This window comes from Cimex lectularius, unplaced genomic scaffold, assembly GCF_000648675.2.
Source record: "Cimex lectularius strain Harlan isolate CLEC.00 unplaced genomic scaffold, Clec_2.1 scaffold171, whole genome shotgun sequence".
Lineage (NCBI taxonomy): Eukaryota > Metazoa > Arthropoda > Insecta > Hemiptera > Cimicidae > Cimex > Cimex lectularius.
Genome location: NW_019392711.1, coordinates 556,678 through 575,887, shown reverse-complemented (window position 1 = coordinate 575,887; position 19,210 = coordinate 556,678). Strand labels below are relative to the sequence as shown.

Below are 19,210 nucleotides of genomic sequence, written 5' to 3'. Positions count from 1 at the left end.
AAAGAGGCATCAAAGCGAACAGACGTATGCATACCAGTACATTAGTCTTATGTAGTAGGTATAATAATTTGCTTCAAAGCTTATTGACGATTTGCTTTTAATTTTATATTTTGTTAATTTGTGGCCTTTGTAAAGTACACTTGATGACAGAATCGATAGTAAAATTGAAAAAACTCTGAAATGTCGAGTCGATGTGCTTACAGGAGTTGAGGAGTAGCTCGTAGGTAACGGTAACAGCATATCAACCTGGTCGAAGGAAATTCGCTTATCTTCCAGAATTCGGTCAGAGCTGTTTAATTTTGTTTCATCGGAACCTTCGTCCAGTTAAATGTCCAATTTCACGAATGTTTCCGATTTTGAATTGATGCGAAGGCGAGAACTCCAACGACGCACTTAACTATTTCAGCTGTATAAAAAAAAATGATTCTCTATACTGCCTTCGGTAAAGTAAAATCGTCGGCTTTTTGGAATTCCAACTCGCTATTGGGGGCCTCGAAACGACCCCATAAACGCCTGGGCACGAATTGACGTTTTAGTCATGGATTTCGATGCGGACGTTATCAATTGGACGGCCGACGACGTTTCTGGATGGCTCTCCAACAAAGGCTTCACCAAATACAGTGGCATCTTCAAAGACAACAAAATCGACGGGAAGGCACTTCTGCTCATCGATGAAAACGACTTGAAATCACCGCCTTTAAACATAAAAGTATGCCGTTTCCTCTAGCTTTTCGATTTGATTTTGTAATGCATATTTAAGAACTGACCGTTTTATAGATCCTTGGAGATGTGAAACGTTTAAATTTAGACATCAAGCAGTTGAAAGTAGAATCGTCACAGACCCTGATTGACAGTGGCTATGATCCACAGACCCTACTTCATGGCACCAGCTCCAAATTATTTCACACGTACTACCATCAAAGATTTGAAGTAAGTGCTTTTCAACTTATTTTTTTCATATTCTCCTTTCTCATATACTTAACACGTTCGGCCTGGCATTGGCCAAACCAGGCGAAACAAAGGTTCGGCCAGTCAGACCTCAATATGCCACTTGGCACAGTCACTCCCTTACTTTTCTTTGCACTATGGTGGGGGGTCATATTGTTGGATTCTCTTTTACTTCGGGGTTTAGGTACTGGATTGCCAACGATATAGTCCATTTCTAGCTCAGATATTCCATTGTAAAGTTATTGAGTTTTTATTTTTAAAAACAGATAAGTTTAAGGATATTTATTGATATGTACTTTTATTTTAACTATATATTTTATCAGTACATCGAAAAGGTAAAAAAAAATCTTTCAACAATCAACATTTTTTAAGAATTCTTTGTATGTAAGGTCTTGGTTGAAATGAAAAAGTCAGTGTCATGAGCAGGATTTGGACCTACGACCTTCGACTCAATACGCCATTGCTCTAACCACTTGAGATATCGTGACTGATCCACTCGGATACCAACTTTCTTTCTCAACCAACCTTTCGAATTTTCCCTCTTTTTTGCCATTAACTTAAAACCTCTGGAGTTTTATGAACTTTTATAATGATTTATAATGGGCCAATTGAAAACGTACAGCAAGATTAGGTGGACCAGGATCAAAAGGGGGCGATAAGACTGCTCACAGACTACTATCACGACTTCGATCCACTCAGACACCAACTCCCCATCTCAACCTACAACCTTTCAAATTTTCCTATCCTTCCCCCACATACAAGTCGCTGATTTGTGAGGGGAGGGGTGTGAGTTTGTGCTGCCTTTTTTTTTCAGAAATGGGAGCCGGGTAGTTGGCCTCCTCAATTTATGCTAATATTAACATTGCTGGTTTTGCCTCAGTTCCATTCAGACCCTTCTTGATTAGATGTGTGTGTTTATATATATATTTTTTTTTTCCCATGCCCTAAATAAGATTTTTCTTGAAAGCAATACTCCTTCTCTTTCGCCACAGACCTTTTTTTTCCCAGAAATCTAGTCTTTTTTCAGTGTCAGATGTTCCCTCAATGATTTATTAAACTGAATTCTCATTTTATATTGTTGTTCTAATCTGTACAGCGTTCTCAAATATTCAGGATGCCTTCATGGAGCTGTTTTTGCTGATAACTTAGAAGTTATTCAGAAATTTGAGATGCAGTCTGGTGTGATGTAGGTTTCAGAAAAAACATGAAACGTTGGCACGATAAAGAAAATGTTTTTCTGAAACCTACATCACACCAGGCCGCATCTCACGATTTCTGAATAATTATCAATTAACGGTCACTAATCACCATGCATAACTGAGAAGGTTGTATTTCTCTGATATATTTGGTCTTTCACATCAGGGACTTTGCAGTAAGAATCCGACTTCCTCAGCTCATCCTCACTCATTTCTTCAGTACTTTTGTTGGATTCGTCCTGTTATATAACTTTCATTCATCATTGGTGTGTTGGAAGAGGCGTAGTAGTTGTTGTACGACATCTTCACTAACATCTGGGCAGGCTGTCAGTCATCGTAGGATAGGCAGACGGAAAGTCCAACGGATCTGCCACAAGACAAGTGAGGAAAAAGAGACAGATAACTGGTCACAGCTGGCAGTTGGGAATGTGAAATTTGGTATAAACAAACTGATTCACAAAGTCACAAAACCCACTTTGTTGCAGTTCAGACATCTTTGTCTGATAATCTATTTACCTTTTTTTTAACAGAATGATTTTTTAATATTTTATAAAATAAAATAACTGCCTGCACATTCTTACTTGTTGAAAATTGGTCATGGAATCATAATGAAGAATCTGGCAACCTATGAACGAATTACGTGGAAGACCTTGAACTACATACTTATTTTTTTAATATGTTGTTTAGTGTAACATTTCATTCCAATGCATTAATCATACTGTTAAAACTTCTTGCAGGATCCCATTCACTTTAGGTACTGCAATTCAGATAGTCTAATCGATGATCGACATGTCCATTCAAGCAGATCTTCAGAAGATAGCCATGCGACAACACTTCGTCCTGAGTTGTGGAAAGCTTTCATTGCTTTGACGTACTGTTTCGTTGTTACATGGATCACTGCATTTGTGATGGTGATTGTTCATGAAAGGGTCCCAGACATGAAAAAATACCCCCCTCTACCCGACATTTTTCTTGATAATGTACCTCATATACCCTGGGCTTTCCACATGTGCGAGTGGACTGGAACTCTCCTTCTCTTTATATGGATCGGAGTCCTTATTTTTCATAAGCACAGGTAAAAAATAAACATTATTTACATACATATTGATCGTACTGATCCTAGCTTAATCATAACAAAATCTCAGCGTTATTTCTCATCATTCATCTTCCAGACAGTTATCCAAGAAGATGTATGGTTTACCACTGACATATGTTAAATGTTGGTAATATTTTTCAGGTTTATATTGCTGAGAAGATTTTTTGCATTGTCTGGAACTGTCTTCCTTCTCCGGTGCATAACCATGTTAATAACATCCCTTTCAGTTCCTGGTACACATTTGGAATGTAATCCAAGACCTAGTGCATACAGGTTTGCTGAAATAAAGTATTTTTAAAAAATATATGAGTAACACCGTACCATTGTCATGATCGCTACATGTGGATGCTGTAGTCTTTAGTAGGATTTATACTTACAATTGTATTGGCTCCATATCGAGGCAGCATGATATAAGTACAAACATTATAAGAGAGAATTAGAATGAGTAATTTTTATATCACTCTCTTACACTCTCTTATAATGTTTATACTTATATTATGTGCCTCCATGATTAAGGATACGTGGCCACTATGATCGTGAATAGTAACAAGTGATCATGACAATGGAATGGTTTTACATATGTATACGTACAGTTGAACTTTCCAAAACAGACGCTTCTAATAATTCATACCCAGACAATTTCATTTCCCCTGGCATTATTATTTTTCTTTATAAGAAAAGTATTTTGTAATTACAGCAGACTTTCATTGCCACAGGGGATACGTAGCAAGCATCAATGTAGATAACGAGAACTGCGGATAGTAAGGAAACGTGTGTGTGGTGATTAGTGACTGTTAATCGATATTTATTTAGAAATCGTGAGATGTGGTCTGGTTGATGTAGGTTTCGGAAAAACATTTTCTTTATTGTGCCAACGTTTCGTAGTACGTTTTTGAGTATAAATACTTTGATTGAATATATAAAATATATTTTGTCAATTCTCAGTTCAGTCAGTCCTCAGATTGGGAGTGTGACAACATGATTTGAAAATTTTTATCAGAGAACAGTAAAAAATTTTCTCAATTGATAAATTGAAAAATTCCAAGCTCTCTGTGGTTGAAAACCTTTATTCAGCTTGGTAAATTACGTCCATGTTGGTGTGTTTTAATGTTATTATGTTTCAATTACAGTTTTAAAACCAAAAGGGACTAAAATAAAATATATGTTTCAATTACAGTTTTAAAACCATGTTGATGACATTCCCCTCAACATATAAAGGGGGTGGAAAAATAATATATATGTATCATCGGCATAGTCCAGGTATAAATACTTTTATTTAAAAACATGGAAATTACTGATGGGTGTGCCTTCAGATTGGAAATTATACCATGAGATTTCTCTATGTTTAGTTTCTGATGAAGGGTCAGGAGCCCGAAACGTCCATGTTATTTACTAAATTGAATAAAGGTTTTCAACCTCGGAGAACTTGGAATTTTTCAACCTATAAATAGAGAAGATACGAACCGTGGAGTTGGTAATATATAAAATAAGATGAGGAAAATTTTCTTACAAATCCAAGAGAAATATTAGTGTCTCTATGGATCCATTCATTTGTTTGAATCATTAATTAATAATAAATCATTATATTCACTTAATGTGCCTAATAATTTTTCATGTTGACCCTTCTAATAAGTGGACAAAATCCCATTCCAGAGTAGTGTCTGCATACGAGAAGTTCGACTGTACATATTTTATCTATATGGGGTGTTAACCCGAATCCTGTACCACTCCAGGACATTTTCTCCAATTCCAAAATTTATTACATTTGTGTGATACAATTTAAAATCGATATGAAACCTTGGGACAACAAATTTAGACAATTTTGATGCAAAACAACTGAAATATTAAACCGTTAATTATTATTATTTAATTTTTATAAAAAGCCAAACAAGGTTTCTGTCTGATAATAATTATACAACTATTTCTATTATTTTTTAAATTTATTATTATTATTATTATTATTATTTTTAATGTAGGGAAGATGGTAGTTCTGATATATTATCTAAGATGCATGCTGCCTATGAAATTTGGAAAGGAGCAGGAATGTCAATACAAGGTGTCAGGACATGCGGAGATTATATGTTCAGTGGCCATACTGTTGCGCTTACGATGCTAAATTTCTTTATTACCGAATGTATATATTTTTTATGTATTTGTTCTTCAGAAATGAAAGAAAAGTGATTAAATTAATTTTCAGATTCTCCGAGAGACATTTATCTTTTACACACATTCACCTGGCTGCTGAACATGTTCGGCATATTCTTCATCCTCTCAGGACATGAGCACTATTCTATAGATGTTTTCATCGCGTTTTACATAACGTCCCGCCTCTTTCTTTATTACCACACTTTGGCAAACAACCAATCGCTAATGCAGAGGGACCAGGGTAGGACTCGCATCTGGTTTCCACTGTTCAGTTTCTTCGAATCTGATGTAGATGGCATCGTGCCAAATGAATATGAGACTGGATTAGAGATAATAAACAATATAATTAATTTCTTTGTTTCCAGTGCAAAGTATGTGATGCTTGTTTTCCAGTCGAACCTAACAATAAAGCGTGGTTTGACGACACGTAATAGCCCCTCTACAAATAGTATTAAAAAACATAAAAAGAAATGATGGTTAAAACATAACCGTAATAAACAAAATGCCACTATGCGATACATGTGATATTCTATATTAAGCTTTGAAGATGTATTTTTGATCTAAGCTAAAATGAAGTATTTGTTAAGCTTAAATTATTTTATACTGGTTATGTATAATCACAAACACATTTAACATTTGAAACTTTGGTAATAAACATTATTGTAGAGGCAAAAGAAAAAATTGTCCTCTTATTGAATGTTATAATACCTCAATTCTTTAGATATTTTTTATAATTATTAGTATTATTAAGGCCTCGGTACTTTTTGTTCTTGAAACTTCCCAATGAAAGAAAGATACAAGCTTATTCCATATTTCAGCTGTTTTTTGTATACTGCTTGTTCTTCCAACTTGAATGTTTTTAATTCAGTACTTTCTCTTCCCACATGTGTTTCTATGTGTTAATTAAGTTAATTACACCCTTACAAATAAAACTCATGTTTGTAATCAAAAGTAAGGATTAGAAATTTTATGACAATTAGAATGGTGACAAAAATATAACATGTTGAACGAACAGTTAAATGTTTCTCTCTTTAATGTTTATATATTATGAGTTTTTAGTTATGAATTTTGTGGAAAAATATTATTGTTAATGTTTATTGATTATTTAAAATTTATATATTATTTCTGAAATGTATATAAAAATTATATTTATGATTATTTAAAGTATTATTTTTGTCTTAACAATTTTTTTATAATCCTAAAGTTTAAATACAATTTAAGTTATGGATGAATTATGTATTTCCTCAGCTACATGGTTCTCAATCATAATGGCTTCCTATCCAACATTAGCATTTACAACCAAAAAAAGCCAAATAGAAAACTGTCTACCACCAAAATTGAAAACGTTTATTAAAAACCATTATGTTTAGTGGTCTGATTGACCAAATTACTTCTTTCAATTAATTATTCTTTTTACGTAAAGTCTTGGTTGAAATGAAAAAGCTAGCATCACGAGTGGAGTTTGAATCCCGCTTGTGACATTGGCTTTTTCATTTCAACCAAGACCTTACATTAAAAAAATTAATTGAAAGAAGTTAATAAAAAGGACGGTAACTTGTTAAATATATTTCAGTTTTTATGCAAAGAAGGTTGTGAAGAAAACTTAGTGTCACAAACGAGTCTCGTGCCCATGAACCACCTCGGTGCTCTACCACTTGACCTATCAACTTCGGTCCACAAATCACAATTTGTACATCTCAACCATTATTTAAATTTTCCCTTTTTACCGCCAATATTCAAACTTTTTGAACTTGAAAATTCCAGGGATCATGGGTTCAAGTCCTGCTTGCAACACTTATTTTTCTTCCCAACCTTCTTTGCATAAACATGGGAAAAGTAATAAAAACTTGTTTTTGTCTTTGCCCATCAACATTAGCCAAACTGATAAAAATAATCATCAACTAATGGTCACTAAACACCACACATAATTCAAGGAAATTACCCTTACATAAAAAAAATCTACATTGTTAATTTTAGTCAAAATGCAGCTATGATGCTACAATGTTTGAACATATACTTTAGCCATAAGTCACCAAAGAAATATGCATACAATTAAAAAAGATAATGAAACCTTGAACAATACATATAGAACATGTTTGTTCACCTCAATTTCCTATTCCATAATTTTTATTATTCATCTTAAAAGACTCCTATCGAGGCTCAAGTTTATGTTATTTTAAATCAAATAAGTATAAACCTTTGCTGGCTAATTTTAAGAGAAGCAACCTCATATATAATATAACTAATTAAGGTTTTTAGTTGAGATAAAAAAGTCAATGGCACGAGCGGGATTCGAACCCACGATCTTCGGCTTGATACGCCGCTGCTCTACCACTTGAGCTATCGTGACTTCGATCCACTCGGACGCCGACTTCTCATCTCAACCGCACCTTTGAATTTTCCCTCCTTTTTGCGATTTTTCATATATAATTTCTCAACATGAAGGTCCAACAGGTATCGATATCAATGTCGATACTTCGATAAGCATCAAAAGTATCTGAAAGAAAGGTTATAGGTATGCGGCAGCTGTACCATAACACGTGCTGTTAAGTCAAACCGTATTTGCTATTTGAATATTTTTATTTTAAATGAATTAAATGGTAGTTGTAAATGACCGATATGATTTTTAATTTGCTTGTTATATAAACGGGTATTTCGAGACGTTTTGTTTACGTGTATCTAATTTATTTAATTAGAAAAATGAATACGGGAGATGAAACATTCGAAACTTCTAACACGAAAAAACCTCACAGGGAGAGACATGCAGGTAATTGCTAGTTGTATAATTTTTTACAATTTGTACAAAAACATTCTGATAGTGTTCTAGCAGATCAATGAATGTGTTACTTTACATGCATTATCAATCCGAAATTTATTACAGGACGAAAAGCAGAGAAAAAGAAACACAAACTTGACCCAAGCAGTCAGTCTGACAAGCAGAAAAATCCAAAAGCTTTTGCTGTCGGATCTGCTGTACAGGCTGCAAGGAAATTTAGAAGGTATTTGTTTTTGAATAAGGCACATTCACTATATAATTTCAATTAATAATTCTTTTGATCTAAGGTCTTGGTTGAGATAAAAAAGTTAAGTGTCATGAGCGGGATTCGAACCCACGACCTTCGGCTAAATACGCCGCTGTTCTAACCACTTGAGCTATCGCGACTTCGATCCACTCGGACAACTCTTCGTCTCAACTTATAACCGTTCAAATTTTCCCTCTTTTTGCCATATTTTTGAAATGAGTAATTTTTCATCTCGAACATCTTAGATAAAATGAAGAATTAATTGAAATAATAAGGTCAATTATCGCTAAACATATATGGATTAATCATATAACATTAATTGTAACAGGACACAGGATTTGAAACAACGGAAGGAACACATTCCTGTGGTGGATCGAACACCTCTTGAACCTCCACCCATATTAATAGCGATAGTTGGACCACCAAAGGTTGGGAAAAGTTTATTAATAAAGTCCTTAATAAAATCCTACACCCGACAGCCTCTTACATCCATGAAAGGGCCTGTGACTCTCGTAACTGGTGAGTTTTGTGTTATAGTGCAAGTGTATGTGTAAATGTAATATATTTAAGTGTGACTATGTGGAAGATTTTACCAAAAATATAAACTTAAATTTTTAAACATGTACAAAAGCGCCGCTCATGTTTTGCTAATCAGCCCTTATGCAGTGAAATTTAATTAAACTTTTGTCCCCTCTCTTAATTGTACCAACTTGGAGTATCATATCTTAAAAAATTTAGTTCAAACAGCAAGAAGAAAAATCATAAAATTGTGAATATTCAAAATAATCAAGTTAAATAATTTCAGTTGATTTTTTTTTTTTTTTTTTTTTAAGCTAGTACTTGGAGTAGTTTGCTGCTAAATGGTTGAATAGCTTTATTTTTTATTTTGTATATATATTTTTTATTTAATTCTCATTGACATAAGATGGCCTTACATGAAACTACATTCCAGTGTTGAGGATGAGATATCAGAAAGAAAATTCTGGGACAATGTTGGGAATCAAATCCATGATCACATGGACATGACTAGCCGTGATCCCCTGAATTACTCTATTATTATTATTATTGTGTTCAGTAATATAACTTTTGACATTGCAAACATGGATCCATATTTTCTGACCAAACCTCAGATATGCCTAACAGATCCATGCTCTTCTAAAGTTTGAAAGCATTGTAGTTCTAAGAGGTGTTTCTTCTGCATACTGCAATCTTTACCTCAGTTTCTCTCTTTGTTCAGTATCATTTGCCATTTGTTGTTAGCATCAGTTAAACCCTTCAGAAGTTACAGCATTTTTGGTAGTTAAGAATTGTGAGAATTGCGGGACCCCTTAAAACCAATTAAGCCTCCTCTAGTAAATGTGTGGCCAGGGGGTTTATATTTCACCTGTTCCCATTGTAATAACAGTTGTCTCTCTCATGCATCCAAATCTGGTGCTTGCGCATTTGTTGTTTGGTATAACATCATGCTTCAAACCCAAACTCAAACTGTCAGTCGTCAGTTCGATCTAAGACCAGTGGTTTTAGACCGTCAAAACAGTCCAAGAGTTTTACTAGGTTCGTGGGTCAGAGTCATGTACAGATGTTTCCCAGTGCTTTCTCTCTTGTTAAATTTCTACTCAACTTGGGACGGGATTTATATGTGAAATAAAATTATAAATATGTTCGTGTTCGGTTTTTGTTTATTTTTTTTTTTTCCAAATATCCAAGTAAAAAAACGTAAAATCAAAAAACATTTAGTTATACTTTTTTAAAGAATTTATAATACACAAATTTCTGTAAAAATGTATAAAAAGAAAGAATATTACAAGTTAATAAAATAGAAAATAAACCTTTCATTTATTTGAAATAACATACATTTCCAAATTTTCTTAAATAAAATAGTACCTTTCTAGTGCTAAAAAAAATCTATAAAAATAAAATTTAAAAAATTAAAGAATTTTACAAGTTTAATGTGTTTAGTGAAATTATAAATGATGAAAAAAATTCAGTTGAATTTATTGGCCATGTTCATTATTCTATCAAGAACTCTCCATATTTTCTTCTCATTGTTGGCGATGTCCTTCAGTATACTTTTAGCTTCGTGTCCATATGTAGTTGCAATTTGTTCATAGAATCCCATGTTCTTCGTTCTTCTCATGTAGAAATGTGTGGTGATTAGTGACTGTTAATCGATATTTATTTAGAAATCGTGAGATGCGGTCTGGTGTGATGTAGGTTTCAGAAAAACATTTTCTTTATTGTGTCAATGTTTCGATCTTTTATTGAGATCATCTTCAGGGCTCAATAAAAGATCGAAACGTTGGCACGATAAAGAAAATGTTTTTCTGAAACCTACATCACACCAGACCACATCTCACGATTTCTAAATAAATCAACATATTTTGTTGAATGATGTTCAATAATAAAAAAAAGTCCAATGTGGTGTATTTATTTATTAGAGGAGGATCAAAAAATTGATAAATCCTAGAAGGGAGGAATATTCAATATCATTTTTAATAATTGTGAATAAAACTAATAAGTTATTGCGAATCAATCTTCTATGTTATGTTATTGATATGAAATTTGTTATTAGGGCTACAAACAATTTTGAGCACATAATTTAATGTTTAATTTAACTCAGGTTTCACCGCTGTTCACCAGGAATTACAAAGTAATAGACACAGATATATATCAACAGAAAGTCCTTTTCCAATTTCAAACCTTTCTAACCACCTGAACTACCAAAGTCTGATATTGGAAAAAAGTGTGTTCTTTTGGAGATAGGTCACAAATAAATAATAAGTAGCAATGTTTGAAATTCATGTCATGAGATGTCAAGTCATAACAAATTAAAGTATGAGAACGTGCTTTACATAACCTGTGATGGCCATGTGGTTTGAAGCCACTTCGAACTTTTCGAAGCTTCAACCACATTTTTAGACGTGATACAACAGTTGGAAAAAACTGTCCCTCCACCTTTTGCTATTTTTGACCACTCTTCTTCCTATTTATGCAAGTAAGAATTGTATATTGATCTTGGTATAAGTGTTCTGAACATGCACTTCCAAGTTATAATCAGTATATAAGTTTAAGGATCACATCTAGTATATTGTGCCTACCATTCCGATCCCAAGTTCCCCTAAACTGATTGGGATAGTATGTGGATCAGTTAGACTGATTTATGACATTTTTTCTTGATATACTTCAACATATATATAGATGCTCCAACACACATTTGTTCATTGTTTTATTGTATTAGGTGGTAGTTTTTATATTAAGAAACCATTGAAACATTACATACGAAGTCACGATACCTCAAGTGGTTAGAGCAGTGGCGTATTAAGCCGAGTCGTGGGTTTGAATCCCGCTCATGACACTAACTTTTTTATTTCCAAATCATAAAAAAATTAATTAATTGAAAGAATTAATTTGGTCACTAGACCACTAAATATAATGGATTACATACAAATTTAACTAAGACAATGATAATAATTTTATTCTTGAAATTAAATGTTTTGTATATCAAATTTATCTGTTGTGTATTATAGTACTATATGCACAAACCATTGTATTTTTAAGGGAAGAAAAGAAGAATTACATTGATAGAATGCAACAATGATATCAACTGTATGGTTGATATAGCCAAAGTTGCTGACCTGGTTCTTTTACTCATAGATGCTTCATTCGGCTTTGAAATGGAGATTTTTGAGTTTCTTAACATCTGTCAGGTAATTTTTGTGCTATAGGTTTATTATATTATCATTGTTTTTGTTTTTTCAATTTTATTTTTTCAAGGTTCATGGAATGCCAAAAATAATGGGTGTCTTGACACATTTGGACATGATAAAGCAAACAAAGAAACTACAGAAAGTGAAAAAGTTTCTGAAACATAGGTTCTGGAAAGAGGTTTATCCAGGGGCGAAACTGTTTTACCTGTCAAATCTGATGTATGGAGCCTATCTAAAAAATGAGGTTAAAAACCTTGCCAGATTCATATCTGTTATGAAATTTAGACCTCTTGTATGGCAAACTTCTCATCCTTACATTCTAGGTTATTTTTTCTTTCTTTTTGATCTTTATTTATTTTTTAACTGTTTTTCGTGAGCATTAAACAATTTTGCCACATTATAGCTGACAGAATGGAAGATACCACTCCACCTGAGTATATACAGTTGAACCCCAAAACAGACCGTACTGTCTGCTTTTATGGGTATATGAGAGGCATTCCAATAAACAAAGATAGCTTCATCCATATACCAGGTAATTGTACCAAGAAATTTATATTAGAAGTTAGGTTTAATTTGTTTAAAACTTTAAAAATGATTCCAAACCTTCATTACATTAAATAAAATGTTAATGTTTGTATTTCCTATTCAACTTATTTATCTATTAATTTATGATTTTAGGAAGTGGAGATTATTTGATTAATGATATAACATTTCTTCCTGATCCTTGCCCTTTACCAGAGCATTTAAAAAAACGTAACTTACTCGAAAAAGAACGTGTTATATATGCACCATTTTCTGGAGTTGGTGGTATTGTTTACGATAAAGATGCTGTGTACGTTGAATTGCCTGGGACAGAAATCACAGAGGTGACAAATAATTTTTATAATTTTGAACAATTGATTAATTCACTCGTAAATTTAAAAAATAAATATTTCATCTTTTAGTCAAAACCCAATAATGAGTTAGTTACTAATTTGATGAAAACCAAAGAATCAGTTGATTACAAACTAGCCAGTAGCCGTGTTCAGCTTTTCTCAGGGGGTGAAGCCTTAACTGCATCTGAGTTCCAACAGTATGAATTTAAAACTGACAAAATACTAACTCCATAAAATTGTAAGCTGTTAATTTGTTTTATTTTAAGAGATAACAAGAGTGAGGTTCAAATAAATTCTCCTCGCCAATATGTAGTTAAAGAGGGTTCAGACGGAAGAAAGAGAAGAAAGGTGATATTTAATTCTTCTGATAAGATAGAACAAGACGCTGATGAAAATGAGGATTTAATTGACACTAATGAAGGAGATATAGAACAAAGGTAATTAAATATGTTTTCTGTAGTAATGTACCAAGAAATAAATAGGTTTGGATATGTTCATACTATTATAATATAGTATATACATATGTATATACAGAATGTCAATATAAGAACTTTAAAAGTAGGAGAAAAACATTGAATGTATAAACCAAGTTTTTATGATATTGCTTTATTTAACATGTTTCCATTATATTTTTTGGTTGTGATGCACTACTACAAAGTTGGTGTTCTGCATTAATTTTTATAAAATAATGTTTTATAGCATAAAACCAAATACTAATCATTATAGTTGAGAGTGTTTAATTGATAATTAAAATAATGGCTTTATTTTATAATTTTCTTCTCTCATCAAAGTTTATATATTGTTTTACCAATTAAAAACTAATTTTCACAATTCAACAAATAAATTTCATTAATTAATTAACATTAATAAAAACACTTCCTCTGATGATTATAAGGAATATAACAAATTACAAGAAAAATTACTTTGAAGTAACAATTTAATAATTAATAATTGTTTGTTTGTTTATTCTTAAAGGAATCAGGATTGGTCCGAATGTTCATCATCAGAAGAAGATGAATCAACGGACAATAAAAAATCAAATACTCATTACCCTTGGTCACAAGGAAGAGACAGTTTGATAAATGAAAATGATTGTAAGGGCAGTGATGATGAGGATGATGATAACAATGCTGAGGTGAATGATAGTGAAGAAGAAGATTTGAGTGGTGATAACAGCGATGTGGAAACAGAGGATGACGACCAAAGTCTAGATAATACAGATTTGAAATGGAAGAGTAATTTAGCAGAAAAAGCAGCTAAAACATTTTTTGATGGAAACTCAAAAATAAATTTATGGAAGCTAGTTTATTGTAATTTTCATTTTATTATATTAATGTTTTTATTTATTCGTTGATTTTTTTAAATTATGAGCACTTCACTTTATCAAAACTATTGTAGGTGAGGATATTTATAAAAATGAAGGGAAAAAAGAGGATGAAAACGTGATAGGAGAATTGTTCAAGATTGTAAAAAAAGATAATGAAAAGATAGAGGAGAAACATGTACTTGATGGGCTTGATTGTTCTAAACATCCTATTTTGTCACCTAAAGACTGGGACGTTGATATGGTATTTTCATTTGAACATAAGAATTGACAAAATACAGTCATATTTTTATCAGGTTTCAGAGTCAATAAGGCATTGCTTTGTAACGGGAAAATGGAAAGATGATGCTGATGAGTTACTGAAACTGGACGACTTAAGTTCAAAGGATGAAGATGTTTTTGGTGACTTTGAAGACTTAGAAACTGGAGAAAAATTTAAAGGAGGTAAGCAAAATTGACTCAAATATCCATTCTTCATTAGCACAAATTATTTTAATTCTGTGTGTTAAGAGGAACAACAGCTGAGCAAAGAACAATTACTAGAGAAGAAAACAAAATTGAAAGAAAAATTTAATGAACAGTATGACACTAAGGATTTCAGTGAAGATTATTTTGAAGAATTGAAAATGCAAGCGAATCGACAAGCTGAGGTAACAAAAGATATTTACATACATTAAATTAAAATTACTAAACGTGTGGTCTAGTTGAACAGAAGGCAATTTGAAGACATAGATGATGCTATAAGAGTACAAATTGAAGGGTTTAGAGCAGGCATGTATGTAAGAATAGAAATAAAAAATATGCCATGTGAAATGGTAGACAATTTTGATCCAACCTATCCAGTCGTCCTAGGTGGGTTACAACCTGGTGAACAAAACGTTGGATATGTCAAGGTAAACTCAAGATGAATTTATCCGTTTTACCCTTGAAAATAAACGTTAAAAAAATACTAATTTGTTGATTACATATAGGTACTTCTGAAGAAGCACAGATGGTATAACAGAATTCTGAAAACAAAAGATCCTATGATTATTTCAATGGGGTGGAGAAGATTTCAGACGATCGCAGTTTTTTCAAAACAAGAGGATAATTTTAGGCACAGGATGTTAAAATACACTCCGGAGCATGTTGCATGCATGGCTCATTTTTGGGGGCCGATAACACGAGCAAGCACTGGTTTTCTTGCCCTTTTGAGTGCTGGTCTTGCCGAGGTACAGCTGAAGTTAATTATCATGCTTGATTTATTTATAAGTTGTCCTTACTATTACGTAAACAATTTATCATTTCTAACAGTAAATATATTCACACAACTTGTTATATATGTATAATGACAAGTTTATGTAGTTCTTCACTTTCTTTTTTTCACATTAGTTCTTAACTTTAACAATCATAACTGGTTTTTGTTGGTTAAATCGTAAAATTTGTTGAGGTCTGCAAGATGATTGTGTGCACCTATAGCTTGATTATCTTCGATAATAAAAAATAAATAAAAATAATAACAGATCAACTACTGAAGATGGCAAAAAAATTTGGACAAACAAAACAAGCATGCGTAGGCAACCAAGATGAGTGGATATAATCATATTAAATAAAATTGTTGAATTAAATGTAATTGTAGGTGGAACCTGGTTTTAGAATAGTAGCAACTGGATCAGTAGTAGATACTAATCAATCTACAGTCGTAACTAAAAAGTTGAAACTGACAGGGACACCAATGAAAATTTATAAAAAAACTGCCTTTATTAACGGTATGTTCAACTCCACCCTCGAAGTTGCTAAGTTTGAAGGAGCTAAGATTAAAACAGTATCAGGGATCAGGGGGCAGATAAAAAAGCCCCTCACCAAACCTGAAGGTGCTTTTAGAGCGACATTTGAAGACAAAATTCGTCTTAGTGGTAAGACTCCTTAAAACAAGTTTCTTTATATCATAACCAAAATATTGGGTATTTGCTTTTGTAGTTTGCAATAAATTAAACCTTTTTAATATTTTTTTCAGATATTGTTTTTTGTCGAACATGGTACCAAGTTGAAGTTCCTAAATTGTATGTCCCAATCACTTCTCTTCTTTTACCCATCTCTGAAAAGAATACTTGGAAGGGCATGCGGACATTGGGAATGCTTAAACGTGAAAAAGGAATTAGGAACCAGGCAGAGATAGACAGCATGTATACGGTGAGTTAAAACGAATGTCATGATCCTTCTGGCAAAAATAAATAACAAACTGTTTCAACTATAGGAGATAACACGAGTGGAAAAAACTCCCCGTCCTCTGGCCATACCGAGGGCTCTGGAGAAAGAATTGCCGTATAAGTACAAGACTAAAGTTCAAGTGAAAAATACACCAGGAGTACCGTTTATGAACAAAGTTAAGAAGGTGGTTGTCAGGGATGATCACGAAGCCAGAGTCGCTTCACTTATTAAGAAACTCTCTGTTAACTATGATGTGAAAAAGGAGAAGCTTAAACAGGATATGAAACAGAGGATGATTGAATTTAAAAAGTCCAAGCAAAACCTTGAAATGAGAAAACAAAAGAAGCATAGAGAAATTAAAAAAGCCGTATACAGAACATTGAGCAAACTGGAAACTAAAAAAACAACAAAAACACCAAAATCAAAGAAAAAATAATTATTAAACAGGATATAATTGTAAATATGTATATCAGTTTTCCTTTAAAAAGTTAAATTAATGTATTGATGCATGTTTTTACAGTAATTATTAAACTATTTTTAAAGAAATTTGGCTTTATTTGTTATTTAATAATTATAAGTAGGGAAATGCTCTTTTTCACCAATACTGATACAAATTTTTGGCTCTAATTATTCAAAGTGATGTCAACAGTAATATTGGAGATCTTGTTTTGGTGATGGACTTTTGTTGATTTAAACTTTGCACATATAACAATGAAAAGTTGGCATGTTTGTGTCTTTAGTTGACATAGAAAAAGTTGATTTTGTTCATTAATTTAATAAAAAGTAAATGAGAATTGCCAATTCTTTAATGCTTTGCAACCATCAGGTATGATTTTCATGTAGTTAATGCATACCAGTTGAATATTCCTGTTTGCACTTGCATATTGGGTTTTGTTTAATTAAAAGTGTCGTTTCCGAGCGAAGTCCTCAAGTCTTGTTAAAACTTGTAACACGTAATGGACAATAAATTTAACTAGTTTCATTTTTTTCAGTCCACACCTCTCCAGACTGAGGCTGCAGTGACCCAAGGCTTCCAGAGAGGTGTGCACCACCAACCCCCCCCCCTGCCAACGCACTGCAATAATCAATTCCTCCCATACTCAGCTGGCTAGAATAATGTAACTTTTGTGCAATAATCCAGTGACTTGTAAGAAGGGGAACAGCTTGTCTAAATTTGAGAGTTGGTCCTCAAGAATCAATGACAATTTGCTGGCCAGGCGGTGTAATAATATACTATTTTGGGCAAAGTACTAGGGTTAAAGCTGCTTAAATTATTTATACAAAAAATTAAGTTTATTAATCCAGTCTCACAGAATTCTATTAGTCTATTTGTAGTCTTTCGACAGATACCCAGAATTTCCCAAAACCTATCCGGTAAATCGTATTTGACTCGTAGAGGTGCATATTTTCTACAGAACACAAGCAAATGTTTTACAGTTACTACCTCTCTTCATGTCAATTATTGAGGTGGTTCCCTCGCCATTAGGTGCCCATGTGTAATCCTACAATGTCAGATTCACAACCTAGCAAGTACTGTTTCTTCCTTTCTTTCTTTTTACATTGCTGTTTTCCATTGTCCAGTATTAGCTTTGATTTCTCTCAATTTGTTCTCCTTTGTGTTGTACCAGATTTCTTGCCAGCTATTTCCTACAGTTTCTTTTAAATGATTAGTAATATTCTCATGGGGAACTTTTTCTATTGGAAGTCCTTCTTTATCGCCCATTTTGGCACCACTAACAGTCTGTTCATTTTTGACTATGCCACTGTGCCCAGTACCCATAAAAAGCTTACCTCCATTACTTTAGACAATTTTCTTATAGCTATTAAAATTTCTTGAATTATTGGACTGATTGTGAAAAGGTCACTAAGAGAAAGAAGAGCACTGAGAGAATCAAAACAGATTACTACCTTGTAAGTACATAGGAGAAAAATGCTGAAGGCTTTATATTAGCAACTCTGCAGTAAAGTTACTGCAGAGGAGACAATGAAAACGTTATTTTTTATTATAAAGGCAAATAATGTATTTTAAATGTAATGATATAAGTTAATAGTCATGGTTAACTAAAAGTAACTTATGTATGATGACCCCTGCAAGGTGCAAAGAGGCATAAAAAAATGTCTGTATGTTGAGATTCAAACAAAACCTTCGACAATGAGGCAAATTAAGACAATAACTTTATTAAAAATTGCCTTGTAAAATCCATAAAAGTTTTTAACAACTTCATATGGACCCTAAGTTTTACAAAGTCAAATTCCAGTAACAGTAAAAGGTGTATGATATTTTTACTATTTTTCTTTCCCTTATTCCTTTATCTATCTATTTTTATTCACTTATTTATTTATAATTTGTTGGTCATGAGGAGCAATCAAGAATGAGGTAGGTTATGTTATTTTACACACACCATACATTTTGTAGATTGTTTTTGTTATATTGTCTTTACACATTTAGTATAAGTTTTGCCTTTTATTGTTTATATTTCTTTCTAATGCTAACATTTTATTTAGGCATGTTTACTCGTCACTTAGGATTCCTTTTAGCCTTTTTGGAAAGTTGAATACTTCTCCGGCTGTTTTTAAATTATGACATTCAGTTAATATACGTTCCTCAGTCAGAGATACGCTGGATGTGTTGCATTGTGGAGGTGTTCCTCTGTTCATGAGGTGGCTTCGTATCCAATGTGTCTGATCCGTAGCCTGGTCAGAGTT

At 32.9% G+C, this 19,210-nt stretch overlaps 2 protein-coding genes across 2 annotated transcripts; both read left to right on the top strand.

The window, feature by feature from the left end:
- Positions 1–186: 186 nt before the first annotated feature.
- On the top strand, positions 187–5,923 carry LOC106667564 (sphingomyelin synthase-related protein 1-like). Its single transcript, XM_014395597.2, has 6 exons — positions 187–709; positions 778–930; positions 2,882–3,219; positions 3,382–3,513; positions 5,217–5,374; positions 5,438–5,923. Exons 1-6 carry the CDS (start codon positions 539–541, stop codon positions 5,857–5,859), a joined length of 1,374 nt encoding a protein of 457 aa, XP_014251083.1. The 5' UTR covers positions 187–538; the 3' UTR covers positions 5,860–5,923.
- Positions 5,924–7,893: 1,970 nt separating this feature from the next.
- On the top strand, positions 7,894–18,597 carry LOC106667627 (ribosome biogenesis protein BMS1 homolog). The gene is made up of 19 exons (XM_014395693.2): positions 7,894–8,152; positions 8,267–8,384; positions 8,737–8,927; positions 11,967–12,115; positions 12,183–12,438; positions 12,519–12,647; positions 12,794–12,981; positions 13,060–13,187; positions 13,257–13,427; positions 13,966–14,300; positions 14,389–14,558; positions 14,611–14,758; positions 14,825–14,964; positions 15,019–15,207; positions 15,286–15,525; positions 15,933–16,209; positions 16,311–16,486; positions 16,551–16,960; positions 17,497–18,597. The coding sequence occupies exons 1-18, from the start codon at positions 8,086–8,088 to the stop codon at positions 16,938–16,940; spliced, it is 3,462 nt and encodes a 1,153-aa protein (XP_014251179.1). The 5' UTR covers positions 7,894–8,085; the 3' UTR covers positions 16,941–16,960; positions 17,497–18,597.
- The last annotated feature ends 613 nt before the right edge of the window (positions 18,598–19,210 follow it).